Source organism: Cygnus atratus, chromosome 6, assembly GCF_013377495.2.
Source record: "Cygnus atratus isolate AKBS03 ecotype Queensland, Australia chromosome 6, CAtr_DNAZoo_HiC_assembly, whole genome shotgun sequence".
In the NCBI taxonomy this organism is placed as follows: domain Eukaryota; kingdom Metazoa; phylum Chordata; class Aves; order Anseriformes; family Anatidae; genus Cygnus; species Cygnus atratus.
The window spans coordinates 36,506,482-36,522,664 of NC_066367.1; the positions used below are offsets into that span (position 1 = coordinate 36,506,482).

Sequence of the window (16,183 nt, forward strand, 5' to 3'; positions counted from 1 at the left end):
TTCATGTGCTGCGAGTACGACCCGGAGTGGGAGAAGCGCTTGCCACATTTATCACACTGGTAGGGCTTTTCCCCGGAGTGCAGGCGTGAGTGCTCGATCAGGTGATGCTTGTGTTTGAATGCTTTCTTGCAAATCTGACACTGGTGTGGTCTTTTTCCTGCGGGGAGACACAAGAGGACACGGGGTTACGGTGGCAGGGACGGCCTCCCCGCCTCGCCCGACCGTGGGGCGCTCCAGAGACACCGCACCCCAGCCGCCCCGCTCAGTCTGCTTCGTAAAGAAAGCTCAGTTGCAGGAACAAACAACAAAGCCCCCCATTTATGTTACAACTCAGACTTCGGATGCTTTTGATTGTAGTAATTTTACTCAAGCAGCTCAGGATAATAAAGAAAATGACTCAGAGAACATCAATGGAAAACTGGCAGCTCTAGCGAGCAGCTGACACCCATGAAAATGTTCGAAAAATATCCCTATTTATAAATAATTCTGCTGACAGCATCATGTACGCGCCGTGTTTCTTCCCCCGGTGCAGAGGAGATTGGCGCGCAGAGAAGACCTTTGTTTCTCCAGGTTTCAGATGGGCACGCTGCGTATGAATAGCAGGAAGCCCACATCCTATCTTTGTGCCCCGGCGGCCGGTGCCACGGGATCGATCATTCCCACGACCGGCAGCAGGTCGGCGAGCAGGGGAGAGGGAAAACCACTGCGGACAAGGCACGGGCTCGCCGTGCCCCGGGGCACTGCAGCCTTCCCTCCTGAGTCCCTGGGCTGGGGGAAGAAGCCCCCTCCGTCCACCACATGGACCAAAAAACATCTTCCCCCCTTGCCGTGAGCAAACACAAATATATACATCTGCCACGGGAGCAGAAGGGTTTCTAAATAAAATGTTGTCAGCCACTCACTGAGTGCTAAAGTAGTGTTAAGCTGCAGAAAACAGTATTTCCTTTGGCATTTCAGGCAGTTTTGAACCAATGTTTGAAACTCAAAACCAGTGCCAAGCCTAAACACATCTGGCTGATCCCAGGCCACAAATAGCACAGGAATGCCTTCAACACCTTCCAGAACTGCCATACAGAAAGCTTAATTCCAAAATAGAGCTGACAAAAAATACTTGTCAGCATGATGCCACACGACAAAACTCAGCAAAGCATGATGCAACCGTGAGATATCCAGACATAACATATGGTGCAAGATTGGAATTAGGGAGGACCAATCACCAAACTTAGATTGCAGAAGGCAAAAAATAAACTCAAACATTGGTACGTTCAGCCAGATCTTTATTTTCGAAATGTCAGATTGTAAGCTTGGTGTCACTCAGCTTCGTACCCGGCAGCGGTGCAACTCTGCAAGCAGGTACAATGCCAGCTGGTCACTACGTTATGTCTTGTGCTGTTTTTACACCTACAAAAATGCCGGTATTTGATGCTGGAGATGCAGAGCCCTGCTTTGCACGTCTTACTGCTAGCGCCGATCACTAGAAACTTGGTAGTGAAGTGGCCTGACTCCTCAGGCATATTTATCATACTTAGCTAGCGTGGCATGTGACCAGGACAGGAATAAACTTCGCACAGGAGCCCTCCCATCCTGTCAGTCGGACAAGTGGGGTATTTTCCTAAATCTCAAAGAAGGCAGTGCAGGGAGAGAAAGAGAGACAGGAACCACGACGAGACGTTTGGCCAGGGGAGCACATTTCCAGCCACGCAAGAGGCGGGGCGGCGGTGAAGCGCGGTGGATAGCAGGCAAGGAACCCCCAGCCAGGAGCTGGGGAGGCAGGAGACCGTCGCAGGCACTGACGGAAATCCAGCTGGAAGCAGCCAAATGTTCCAAGCCCGCTGAAGGGGCTCGACTTCCAGGAAAACTCCTCTACGGGTCTGATCCGCCTGCTCGCCCTTCGCAGTCGCTGCCGGGACTCGAGAGCAGAGACAGTCAGGCAGAACGTAATTTCACCTCCAGAGCGAAGTTGCGAGGAGTGAATAGCAGGGAATATGCTAATTTTTTGCCCGATCTAGTCACAGCTACCCTCGAGTCCCACTGTGAAAGTTCACATTTAATAAGGTGTGATTAACGAATGCTCAAGGAAGCCAAAAACTGCGTGCTATGAAATGAAGGGGAGATCTGGCAGGAAGGAAAATACAGGAGAAACCGCAGAAAGAATAACCCAAGCGACAGGGAAAGTAGCGGATGCCTGGAGATCGGAACCGCATTTCTTTTATGCCAGTTCCTTGCATTTGCACACGTACAGGTTTTCTTGGGTTTTGCTTCTTTCTCAGTAAAATCGAAAAGTCAAGCTCTACGTATTGAGTTATTGAAGTATTGCTTTTGTGATCTGTTTCCCAAATAGGCATTTCTGCCAATTTTACCTGCTGGCCAAAGGGAAGCTCTGGGCTTTGAGCTGCACACGACCACGAGCCAGGAGCCAGGAGGCGGCTGCCTTGTGACTCTGCACCACCTTTGTCACGGCGGGGAAATCCCAGCCTGAGCTCAGGAGATGTTAGCACCATCCAGTCAGTTACTCAAATTAGCCTAAAATCCCAAAGCAGTCTTGACCTAAGTGCTCGCCAAACCCCGGCGCTGCCAGCGGAAAGCCCAGCGGGGTGCTCCACGTACGGGGGCTGCATCCCTGCCCCTCCTCAGCTCTCCTCCCGAGCCCACGTGGGGAACATGCTACGTACGGTCCTTCTGCCAGTGTCGTGACACTCAGCAAGTGCTGCTAATTTGGGTCTTTTGTTTCTTGTAGACCTGTGGTTTGGTTCTGCACCTTTTTTCACGTCCTTCTCCTCACTGACCCGCTGCCCACGCTGTCCCAGTCCCTACCGCTGACTTACTTTTCCCTAAAATCCACAGGCTGATGCCTTGCCATGTTCCAGTTCCCCACAGCGCTGCTCCTTCTCCGTTACTGCACATTTCCTAACCTGCTGACTCATCCCTCACCCTCCTCGCCCCACACTTCAGGCTTTGCTCCATCCAGCCCAGCACATTTCCTTCCCTCGAACCAAAGCCATCTCAGCTGCTTCACGTCCCACTGCCCGTGCCGCGCTCACCCCACCTGCCCGCTTCCCTCACCTTCACACGTGGCCGCACCTCCTGCTCCTGCTACCTCGCTGCTCCTGGCCAGCACAGAGGTAGCCTGCCAGGGAATCATCCATATTTTATAAATTAATTTAGAAACAAGGAGATTAAAATACCTCGTATTTTCATATTCATTTATATTACTACTAAAAAGGCTCTATTTAGTCTCCCGTACCCATATTAAGGACTTTCTAGTTGTGATCTGCGGGAACGTGACAGCCTGAGCAAAGTTCTTTGCTCAGACACCACACACCATACCTTAGCGGTGCTCAGCATGCAGCTGTTACAACACTAATTGAAACAGGTTTTTAAGTGGATCGGGTTTCCCAACATTTGCAGAGGAATTTTTTTTTTCCCCGTGTGCAAAACACGGTATTTTATCCACTCAGAAGAAGTGCCTAATCCCTACAATGCATTAGTAGGCCGTAAAATAAAGCTGCAGCGAGGTGTTTTACGCCGAGGATGGGGAGAGGTCTGCGGCTGGAGGTGGACGGGGAGAAGTCCACCTCTGTCGGTACTCCGCAAGAGCGCTGTCGTGGAGTATCATAGCATCGGTGGAGCAGAGATGGGTCAAAAGGAAGCAGATTTGATCATCCTACCCTCAAGGTTTCAGCCAGTGCCACCTGAGATGACCTGTGTCATCCACAGGGGATGGAGCTAGCAGAGCGTTACCCGAGGCAGCTCGTGGAGGGCTCGTGAAACACGCCGGTGTCGTCGGGTGGATGATGCCTGACGCGCACACCACGTCTCGCAGGGAAACTAGGTGCTAAATCTCTCACAAATATCTGAAGGAAATGTTTGGACTTTTTACCATCTGCAATGAGGTTCCCACAGGGGCTCATGCTCAATTTACGGAGGGGGAAATTATAACTAATCTGTTTCCAAAGTCTCTAAAATTACATTTCTCTTAAAGAAAAAAAAAATCTCTAGCAGCAAGTATCTCTCAATCTTCCTGAGCTAAAAGTATGTGACCGAAAGGCTACACGTTTCCCATTTGCAGTGGTATAAAAGTCATACGACATCAGATCATAAGCTGTCACCGGCCCCAGACTAAATATCACCAATCCTTTGCCCGAAGCACAGGGGTCTTTCTTCTGCGGGAGGGGGGCAAATAGAAATCTCACTCTTTGGAGGCAAGGAGGAAACATTTTTGTGACAGCTTGTTTTTATTTTTTAAAGGCGGTTCTTTGAAGCTGCTTGGGGCTTTGGATGTTAGATGTGGTCCCAATGGAGGTGGATTAGCGGCCAGAGCACAGCGAAGCGGTCAAAGGTGCAAGATAAATGCAATTTATATATAATTGCTCAAGCTGCACCTGTTCTGTTTTGAATAGGAGACCTTGTCTACACAAGCACTGAATATATCCCTTTTTTTTTTCTTTATTTGAGTATAAAATGGGGAATTCTAAACTTGCATCAGAGTAAAGCAAGAAAAAATAACCTTTAAATACCATGTAAATTTTTTATGAATCAAGCTCTAAATAAAGAAAACTCCTGAGCTGGGAATTCAAAATACTGGCCAGAGAGAGCTGATTTGCTACCAGGCTCAAGAACAATATTTAGTTTACAGAATCAATCTGGAAATAAAACTAGTGCTTGCATCAGCATGAAAGCTACAAAAATAAAAAAGAGGTCTTAATAAAATATACAGTGGAAAAGGAAAGGATGAAAGCACCAGCACAGCTATGAGGCCCTCAGCAGCCCACACAAGTAATAAAATAGAATATGACGTAATATAGAACAACAATGAAAGGATTTAAAATTTCTAGGTAGGATCCTGAAAAAACCGTTTCCAGGTTTTGTTGTGGAGCAGGCAGGCTGCGCGTTCCCTTGCGAAGCTCCGACAAAGCCTTCGCTGGGGTGCAGCAGGCAGGGCCGTGGCGCCGCAGGACAGATGCCAGCCTTCGGCTTACCCCCGAATCAGCCCAGCCAAAGGGCTCTCGTCTCCTCTCCAGAAGCCAGGGTGTTTCTGCACACCCAGGTGCTGCTGTCTGCTCTCCTGCTCACCCACCACGACAGCCTTCCCTGCTTATTACCTGCAAGGCAAAGATCTCCTGCTCACCAAACGGCGCCAGTGCTGTGCCAGGAAGGGAACCGTCGTCTTCACCTGCAGCGAGCAAAGTGCCTTGCGCTCTGTGCTGAGCAGCCTGCGCAAGTCTGAGGTTACACACATGGACGAAGCGGCATGTGCACAACTGATTTCAGTGTGCCCAGTGCTAGGATGGGTTCGTGAGACGCCCCGGGAAAATAATTCGAGCAGTGATCTCCTGGGCTGCCCACCGTGCTCTGCACCCTAGTTACAGCAGTGCGTCGTCTCGTTCTAGCAAAACAGGATCTTGCGCGTCTCAAACTCTAAAACGGATGCGTAACTTCTCTTTAAATTAAAGGGCATCCCAAAATTAACTGGGCAGAATTTGGTCCTGCAGCAAGCACCGGCCTCTACGCTAAATTGCAAATCAAGCAGAACCGGTGCAATTCCCTCACTGCAGTACCACAATAAATCTTCCTTCTCCGCGTGAAGTTAGAAGCTGTTGCAGAATACCGCTAATCCTGCATAAATTACAAACTACGGATTACAAAATTCAGACTCTTTTTTTCCCGAGAGAAGGCAGGCACAGTGTACAGGGGTGATCACAGAGAGCTCCTTGCTCTGTGGCCACATGGTCCCGTCAAAAACTCTTGGGTTGACAGAAAGCACTGGTCAAACCCTTACCCTTCTTTTTGCTCTGGCAGGGAAACTCAGCTCTACCACAGCACAGCACCTACAACATTCCCGTTTTCTCCTTTACCAGAGCTGGTTAGCACATAAGGAAGGCTGCTCATGTAGGTTTACATGTCACTATTTCTTTTCGCTCCAAAGAACCTCTCTGAAGTAAATCTTATGGGGCTGCAAAGCAGGAATGTGGACTTCTCCATCTAACTCCCTTAACCCACAGCAGTGGTTGCAAGAAGTATGTGGACCATAAAAAGCGGTGACAAAAAAAAATCTAATTGCTCAAATGTCAGACAAAAAAAGATCTAAAAAAGCATACAGATTTTTAACATGGGAAAAAGGACATCATTATAAACAACACCCACTACTTGTGCTTTTCCAGGAAAGACAGGAAGTGCTCCGATTCCTCCTAAAATATTTTTTAATGAAGTAATAACGGACCACGATCAGCTGGTCAGAAAGCAGCAGCACGCTCAGAAGAAAAGCTTTTTCACCTTTTTAAGTTCCAAAAAGTTGACTGAAAGATCTGGGCCTCCTCTCGCACCGACCCCAAAAGCAGAAGATGATATCACTTTCAGTTTGTTTCCTTCCATTGAATGCAGACTGCAGTTTGGCGCGTTATTAATGCAATCGCAAGCTTTTTCCAAAACTATCAAATGAATTTGAAATCCACTTAAGATTCACGCTAAACCTTTAGCAAAAGTCCCAGTACCGTGTGCTTCCTGAAGGCTGTGAATGAGTTATGGAGGCTAGCCCAGCCAAGGTCTTTGGAACTCCCAACCACCTCCATCTAACGTTAGCATGATGTGTGGGGCCTCAAGAAAGGCAAATGCGTCCTTAATAATACTTCACACTTTATATAGCAGGTTCCATCGGAGGATTTCAGCCTGCATGAATTAAGACTTACAACACCCCGGAGAGGTAGGCTGGTATCATTTCCCTCTATTTCAAAGAGAGACGAAGGTGAGAGAAAAATGAAGCAATTTGCTCAAATTCACAGAGGAAGTCTGTGGCAAGGCAGGCAAGAAGTCAGATCTCTCAGCCTCAGCGCCTGTGCCTTTGCCACAAGCCCATCCTTCCTGCCTCTAAATGCCACATGAGAGCTCGATGATGTACTGTAGCTCTAGCGCATTAAATGTGACACCATATACACGTTCTGGATCATAAGGCTGAGTCCCATAAAATTGATGGACATACATTCAAGAAGCCAAGAGGGGCAGAAAGAAGAGAGGGAAGAGTTCCCGCGTCGTAGCTGTGTGATGTTTTTCGAGGCGGTAGGTTCCCATGCTTCTCAAGGACCAGAACATATTTTTGCTTTTACAAATGCAGTTTATTTTGCAAATCAAGGTGATTGCACACATTTCAGCTTGTCAAATTTTCAGCCTTTCAACCATATGTCTGTCGACCTTATGGACTACCAACTTTATGGGATTCAACCATATGTCCAGATCCCAATATATATGAAGGCCAGTTCTAACATAAGAGCTTTACGGTAGTAGTGTAGTAAACCATAATGTTTGCAGATGGCTGTAATAAAATCATTCAGGAGAGGAAAGGTGCAGGGACGTAAAGCCTTCAAAGCTTCTTCTACAGAATAAACAATTTGATCTGAATAATGTAGTGGGAAGCACATTCCACCAATGAACTAGCTGATCTAGTCCAAAATGTTGCTTTTAATTTTCTTTCCTAATCCCACGTGTATTTTAACTTCCTTTTTTATTTTCCTGTGTGGGATTAGCTCAAAATTTGGAAGAAAAGTATAAGAAGGAAAAATAACAAAGTAAAGAATTTTTTAAAGGCACAGTCCACTTCTGAATTGTAAATTTTTCATATGTGAAATGCCAAATGGTTATGCGCTGCCTGGAAGATGTATTAATAGAGAGGTATAGGGTTTTTACTGTCACATGGTGAGACTGAAGGATGATGTGACTTGCTTCATTTCCTGAAGCAGGACTCAGCTTTCAAAGTTAAGGAAAGTTTCCTCCTGAGTAAGCTTTTTCTAACTCTAGGAAGTTGAGTTTGGTTTATGTACTGCTGCACAATAATCCACGTGATAATTCACATTCCCTTTGTACAGCATAACTTGATATCTCTATTATTTGGGGAGCTCTGGTCCTGTTTTCCCCTAGCTGAAACACGCTGAGCCGATGCGTCTCCCTCGGAGAGCTCTCCACCCCCGGGCTCATTCCTGTCCCGGCTGACAGCGGGGAAGGGAGCGGTGTCTGCAGTGAGAACCACGGCCAGCACAGGTGCGATGGTGGGTCTTTCTCAAACCAAAATATTTTCTAAGCTGACAATCCTCAGTGAGCCTTGGCAAGTTTCCTTTAACTAGACAAAATCAGTTCCTACTTGGGAAGGACAGAAACCTTCCCCGAGCATTAACTGAGAAGTGAAAAAACGAAATGCAACCTGCCTCTGCTGCTGGCATGCCAAATCACAGCAAGAGCAACCTCTGCGATCTGTTTGCTTTCAGATAGCTCAGCCGGAGCGAGTTCTCGCGCCGCTAATGTCAGTGGAAATTTTCTATTGGATTAAATGGCCCAGGGTCTGATAGTGTCTAAGAAACAAGAAATACGCTGTCACTCTTCCTTCCCCTGCCAGACTTGTGTTGACCAAGATGTACTTTTTTTTTCTGAGTATTAGGGCCTGCCTGATATGAAGTGTGAATGTGTGAGACCTCGCCCTGAGAGATGCTGAGCACCGCGATGGCCGCTGCATTCACACCTGGCAAGATTCTCCCCCAAGTCTGTGGGGCCTTTTTTTGTTTTTAAATTTTTTGTGAGCTGAAAGGACGTCAGAACAGAACCAAATAATCCAACAATCCCTCACTAAGAAAAAAAAAAATAAAAAGTTGAACACATCTAGCCTGTTGAAAGGCTCAGCATATGCCAACCTTTACGTCCCACGAGTGCAGACATTAAATGCAGTGAGGAGCATATGTAACACGCAGCGCAGCCGTACCTGTGTGCTCGTATTTGTGTCGCAGCAGGGAACTGCTCTTCTGGAATGTCTTGTCACATAAGTCACACGCGTACATGCCGCTTTCCGTCTTCTTGATCTTCTTTCGGGACAGACAGGAGTCGGAGTCTGTCATGTCGTCGAGGCCGGACATGTAGTCTGGGGTTCCATCAAGCAATTCTCCCTGCAAGAGAACCACCCGTCAGTGACACCCACGTCCACAGCCGCACCTTCGTGTGCAGGAAACACCCAGCAAAACCTAAAATAATGCCCGGGGTTACTCATGGCCTCTCCTCGCTTAGGACCCTATCACGGCAATGAAACTACGGCTGATGGAAGCTGTGGGCATAATAAGGAGCCTCGAACGCCTCCGTCTTGAACCAGCTTCAAAAACTTTCAGTCTTTGAGCACTCATCAATAGTGTGATTAACATAAGCAAAGAGTATTTATCATGTAGGTACTCAATATTTTCAGAGAGAGGGAAATGCAAAGTGGAGGCTCTTTGTGGACAATAAAATAGTATTTTACAGGGGGAAGTGTAAGCAACAGCTGAGAGATCATTCCTTTCAAAACATTGAAACTTGGATATATTCTGTATCTGTAGAAAGGTTTTAATTGAATTTTATATTTAGGTACAAATGTTATTATTATGCAATCCATTTAAATGTATGTCTCCTGACTAAAGGCCTCAAGCTATATTTTTATATTTAATTTTGTAATTTGAAATAGGGAATATTAATAACACTTTTTATCAATGTTCTATCTATGTTAAAACAGCCTTCAGCATTAAGCAATAATGAATGTGGATCAGTAAATTATTAAATTTCTTGATATTTATTTTGTCTTGATCCAAAGAGAGTGCAAACTTGCATGATAACATACATTTCCATTTGCTATCACACAGTTCAGTTTTCTTAGACTAGGTTTGCACTAATTAATATTAGAGAAGATTAAATAGGCTTAAATACATTTACAAAGAGGGCAGATGTACTGTAAATTGGAATAGTGGAACAGCTGTTATGGAGGTGCAGTGCTATTTATGCTCCTATTGTGTAAAGAGGGATTACAGTCTGTAATGTAAAACCATACCTGATTTTCACATTTGAAACAATAAAACATTTACTAGTCAGTAAAATTACTAATAGACTATAATAGGACATAGGGGAACATGCACAAATGTAAAAAAAAAATTAATCTATAATCAGTTAATCTCATTTAACTAAATTCTGTACATTATAACTGAATACACCCAGCAAAAAGCTATAAAAGTAGGCGACTTTCTGTAGAGCAGCTCTTTGCTACAGGCATGCAGGCAGCAAAATCCTGTACAATTCATGTATGGTCTCAGGGACTACCTGAGAAAAGAAGTGAAGGTCGTACCCAGGCAAGATGTGTTGACCCATGTTAGGTGTCCACAGAAAGACTTTGTTTGTAATTAAGGGTCCTAGCTGCTACCTCTCCAATTTCACTTAATCTCTGTTGTTTTTTTTTTTTGTTTTGTTGTTGTCGTTGTTTTTTTCCTGAAGCTTCTCCAGATGACTAGCAGGGATTTGAGGACTGGTAGTCTGGGAACAGCGATGGGTGGGCTGAAGGAAGGGGCTGTGCTGAAGCAACATGTCAACGTGTCTCATGCCCCCCGACATTCACGAGTAGACAGAAAGCCTTTCCTGTGCACAGTGGGTGAGCCGTCCCCCAAAAAAACATGGAGTAGGAAACTTTCAAGACTTTCAACGGGCTACGGCTGTTAGGAGGCCAAACAGGCCTCTGCTTAGAGGGCTATGGCTTTCTGTCCAGATGTGGGGGTGATGCCCAAAGTTTCCTGCAGTTCCTTTTCTCCATTTTCCCCATGGGTTACGCTCACTGTGAGGGAAGCCCTGCAGAGGCTGATTTCCCTCAAGAGTTTTTTCTTTTTATCTGCAGGATGGGATTTTTCATGGACAGAATTATTTAGACACAACTGCAATAAGGAACAACTGACCTCTTAACAGAATAAAGACATAAGCATTATGTCTACTCAAAGGTATTGATACTGCTTCTGAAACCAAGTGAAGGTCTGGTAATTTCAATTTCTCTTCCTACCCCACGGCATTTTCACAAGTTCAGACTAAAATAAACTTGCTTCTTTTGTTGGAAATCATTAATATAACCTTGGGCTTTTTCTTCCGTAGCAGGACATATCACAAAGTACTAAATTCTATCCTTTCAAAAGAAATCGGTCACAACAATTTACCTGAAATCCTTGTTTCCGCTGGTACTTTCTCCTTTGCTGCATATCAGCAAAAGTAGCTGCTCCAGTTGGGTAAGTATAGGCCATATGTGGTAGGAAGCTCATCTGATCTAGTCCTGGGTATGGTCGCAGCCCAGGAATACTGGTCTGGACTGGTGGCATAAAAGTGGCTGGGGGAAATGCGCTTTGCGGTGGAAGTGTTGTGTATAAAGGTTTGGCACTAAATGGGTTCATACCAAATACTGGGTTAGTGCTTTTATCCAGATTATTTGGATTAGAAAACTCCTTCTTGATAAAAGTCAAGTTCAGTGGCTCATCTGAGTTTTCAGATGATGAAGAAACACTGTTGTGTTCTAAATTTACACTATTAGATTTCGTTTTGTTCTTTGTGGCTATAATACTTTTGGGTTCCTTCATTTGTTTTGGTAAAGACAAGTCCAAAGGCTCAGCCTGAAGCTCCTCAGAAGAGAAACTGTTTGGAGTGTAAGAACTACTGTGGGAGTTTTTAGAAGATGTGGAAGAAAGATTTAAAGGAGAAGGAGTATTGCTCCTAGAGTGGTCCAATTTATCAACTGGTTTAATATTGGTAAAATGAGGAGGTTTTGTTAGCCTGAGAGGAGTATCACAATTAGTAACACTGTTATGGAGTTCAGCGATAGATGGTGAAGTTATAGAGTCCACAGGCTTTATTGGAGATCTGGCTGACAAAGAGTCTTTAGTGGGAGCGTTGTTGGTGGCAGCCAGCACCACCTTGGCACTGGTCCTTTCCAGTGATGGTGACCTGGAACTTGAATACTGGTAGACTTTTCTTTGTTCAAACCATTCCTTCACAAATTCCTGAGGAAGGCCAACAGCAATGGAAATTTTCAGTAGTTCATCAGAGTTGGGTTCCATATTCATAGCATAATATGCTTTAAGTACAGACATGTGGTCCTTGTATGGGTTGATGGGGCTAGTCATTCCTTTCTCAGAAAGTACTGATGACAGCAAGAGGGTTTGCTTATCAAACACTCCAGGTTTGTTGGGAACCATGTTCTCGTGCGGCTGAAGGACTGCCTTGATTTCTTCGTTCATTTTACACAGGTAACGCTCATGCTGATGCAACGGAATGGGACCAGGAAAGCTTTCTTTACAGAACTGGCATGAAAATGGAGTGGATACGTTATGGTTCTCTATCATCTTATCTTCAGTTACCAGGTCTATTAGGGTTCGCAGCTTCTCTTTTTTAATGTTATTGAGCTGCCTCCTCGAGTCTGTGGTTAAGCTCTGGAGGCAAGCTTTGGCTTCATTGACTTTCTCTAATGTATAGTCAATAATACTTTTAGTGGCACCATTATGACTTACTACTGGAAGACCCACGGGGGGAATATTGGGGGAGGTAACTCCTTGTTCCTCTGCTTGAGAGCATGAATCCTTCATATGATAAACCTTCAACTTGGAGATCTCTTCAGCCTTGCAGTCCATTTTCTGCCTGGAAACCGTGTTGTCCACAATCTGTAGGACCTTCTGCACCTCACTTAAATTACTGCCTACTGCAGGAAACCCAAGCAATGGTGCTTCCATCCCTACACCTAAGTGCTGCATTGGACTTTGAGCAGAAGTGTGAACTCCTAAGGGGCTGGTTGCTCCAAGTCCACCATTCAAAAAAGGACTAGTTGTTGCACTAAACCCATGTGAGGCCATAAGAACCTTATATTCATTGAAATCTAGTGGTTCTGTTTTAATTTTCAGTAGGCCTGTTTGTTCAGACATACTAAGTGGTTTGCCATTCTCCAGCTTGTTTCTCAGCTGTGTAATGGCTGAATTAGTAGGAGAGGAAGATACAGAATTAGGAGAAGAACCCGTCTTGATATTGTTTCTCATTCTGCCATTTACAGAGATTAAGCCAATACACTTCTTGCTGCTGATGTGCGAACTGTAGGAGCCAGAATGGGAGAAACGTTTCTTGCAGTTTGGACACTCATATGGTTTTTCACCTAAAATGATAATTAAAACCAAATGTTAATTATCATTGTTGCTATGATGATTGCAAGTGATCACATTTGATATCAAACTGATCATCTAGGTATCCACTAATTAATAGTGAGGAGAATGTCAGTCCCGTGAATATGGCCATGTACCACCACTGCTTTACCCTCCTCTTTCTACAGGTTTTGAGGTCAGTTTGGACCCACAGTCTCCAGCCTGGCAATAGCCACCAAGGTGTGAGCTTGGCTACTGACCAACTATTGCAGTGACAAGTAAGTACCCTGTGACTAAGACAGTCAAATCAAATCCAGACTGTTGGAATTTGATGTGTTTATTCCTTTTTTTTTTTTTTTCTTTCAGAAACGAATTGAGTTGCACTGAAAATGAGCGTGTTATGAGAAACTGAGTCCTGATGTTTACATGGGCACATAGTGATAGGACAAGGGGGAATGGTTTTAAACTAAAAGTGGGGAGATTTAGATTAGAGGTTGGGAGGATATTCTTCACTCAGAGGGTGGTGAGGCACTGGAACAGGTTGCCCAAAGAAGCTGTGAATGCCTCATCCCTGAAGGTGTTCAAGGCCAGGATGGATGGGGCTTTGGGCCCCATCTGAGAGTATCCTCCTTATCTAAGAATATTTCTGGGGTCTTTTTGGTATGAAAAACATACTGGACTCTTCAAGATCCAACTGAACAGAAACGAGTGAATGGTTCTGAACTCAACCCGACGAATAAACAATCTGTATTATTTACAAAAAGCTTTACTATTTCCAAATCTTTCAGCAAGACCCTGGTATTAACAGCATGATAAATGAGGTTGACTCAGATATCACTTATGAAATACCTTGGTAGCTCCAAGAAGCCAGACGCAGAACTGTGTAAATTTTAAGCAGTCTTTAAAACTCAGCTAATTAAACAAAATGCAAATGAGCACACCAGCACCTCCGCTACTCACCACTGTGAATTCGCAGGTGTTCCTTCAGATGGTGTTTATATTTGAAGGCCTTGCCACACTCAGTGCATTTGAACTTGCGATTGCCTGCTCCTTGGGTCAGCATTTGGTGCTGGGAGAAAAAAAGACAATGACGTGAATTTTATGCAAGAGAAACCATGAATTTCGAGCTTAAAAACAAAAACAAAATTAATGTGGCTCTGAATTTATCAAGCAGACCAAAAGGTCTTCATGTACATTTATTTGTCTCATCAGTGTTGCAATAAAAATCAAAATGTTGGCAGTAAACCGAAACAAATGAGAAAGTACTTTCACATGAGCATTCGATATTTGCTTTAGAATTATTTCCTAAGTCTCTCATCAGAAATGTGTTGCTTTAAGGTATCTTACGATGAGAGAAACTGTTTTATAAGAAGATTTGTGGCTCTTAATATTCCTAGCAGATCCTGAACATGTGGGGCTCCGCTTGTTTAAAAATTCTGTTTACTGCGTGTGTAGAAAAGACAGAAACACTGCCGTTAGTGGCATTTCGCGTAAGATTTAATTCATTATCGAGCAGAAGAGGCTGTGTCTTCAGCGTGAGCTGCTGCTGGATTTTTTTTTTTTAAACCACAGACCAGCAGGACAGACTTCAGCTACCTTCCATGCCATGCTGTCCCCAGCGCTGTTTGGAGAGGCAAGAGAGGTTGGAAAGTTAAGAGCAGCATAAAGACATAATCAAAGGCAGCTGACCTTTTTGCAACATGCAAGAAAAGCCTGGCGACTTTGAATTTGGAGGGGAAAAATAATAATAATAATGATAATAATGCAGCCATCCGCTCTGGATGCTCAAGGTAGGAGGTCAGCCTTTTGCAGGCAGCGACGACACAAAAGCCTATTGCAGGAGAAGGAGGGGGGGAAAGGGGAGAAAGAAAAAAAAAAAAAAAAAAGGCAGCGCCGAAACGGTATGACAACTGCGAGGGTGTGCTGCCTCTTCCCACATTCCTGGCGAGACAGATGGTGTTACATGGGACACAGGGAGGTTTGTTCAAACAGCAGCAACCTTCAAAGATCAAGCAGAGCCCAGCCCGCCGCGCGCCATTGAGGGACCCGCGCTCATATGTTGCTGAGTTGCATAAACAAACAGCAACAGCTGTTTTGTCTCCCCCCATCGCCCTCCGAGGACTACTATAAACTTTAGTTGTGCCACTGTTAATATGATACAATCATTTTAATTTACTAATTGTAAATGCCATGAGCAAATGAGGGGACTTTTCAACACCAAAGCTACCATTCATAATGCGCCAGCACAAGCACGCTCTCGCATGTGAAATTTCAGGCAGTTACGCTGGATAAATATTGAGGCTTTTTTTTTTTTTTCCCCCGGTGTTTTTAATGATATGAAGCAAAAGGAGGGGAAAAAAAAAAAAGAAAAAAAAGAAAAAACCTTACAGTAGATTGTAAGAAAAAATACATATGTGAAAATGTGTTTGTCTACCAGAAATGCCACGGAAAGGAAAGAATACAAGAAACTGCTCCACAATCATTTATATTGATTTGAGATCAAGCAAAAGATACGGTTCTCTTAAAAATGCTAATTGCAAAATCGCGTGATGAGAAGATGCATGTTTGCCTAACTGAATTTACCTTGCACTGAAAAAAAACCTACCAAGAGAAATACAGCTGATTATGATTTGCAGTTTTTTAAGAAAAATAAATATGGCATAAAGCCTTTATAATTTGACACAATGCACACACGTCTATTTATTTAAGTTTTAAACACGCCATTTGAGTTTCCATTACAACCCTCCATAATACTGGTTTTCTGAAGTAATTCTCTAGCGAGGACAGGAGTACTTTTTCCTATGGCACGCAGAGTTTTGTGGCACAGGTCTACTGCCAGCCTGTTCAGGAGCACTAAGGAAGCTCAGTCACCTGTTTGAGACACAGCATTTCCTTAAATGCAGCCCTGATATAATATTACATGCATCACATCGAGGAAAAACTGCTTTGATTTATTGCAGATATGCTGCTGGGATACACAAACGATAGCGCATGCATGTATTAGTGGCACAATCACAAATGATAGCCTATGTGTACAGGAGGAAGAGTTATTCTAAAAATGTGCAATTATATTTAATGAACGATTATACCAAATACGTATAATTTTGTGTGATTGAAAAGGTTACTCAAAAAGTAATGAAAAAATATTGGTGGATCTTTTAGTATGTCTTTGAGCTCCTATTTGCAAAACTGCAAAGTAAAACTAGGTGAAAAATGGAATTAAAATTGCTGAGATGTTTAATAATGTATAATTAAAA

The 16,183-nt window shown here is 44.2% G+C and overlaps 1 protein-coding gene across 16 annotated transcripts in view; it reads right to left on the reverse strand.

Moving 5' to 3' along the window:
- ZEB2 (zinc finger E-box binding homeobox 2) overlaps positions 1-16,183 on the reverse strand; it is a 113,255-nt gene that overhangs the window by 1,878 nt on the left and 95,194 nt on the right. For all 16 annotated transcript variants that reach the window (XM_035555978.2, XM_050711507.1, XM_050711510.1 and 13 more), the window contains 4 exons: positions 13,887-13,995; positions 10,968-12,940; positions 8,741-8,921; positions 1-157 (listed from right to left, as the gene is read on the reverse strand). The exon at positions 1-157 is cut by the window's left edge. In XM_035555978.2, coding sequence (XP_035411871.1) covers positions 1-157; positions 8,741-8,921; positions 10,968-12,940; positions 13,887-13,995 — 2,420 coding nt within the window. The remainder of the gene's footprint in view (positions 158-8,740; positions 8,922-10,967; positions 12,941-13,886; positions 13,996-16,183) is intronic.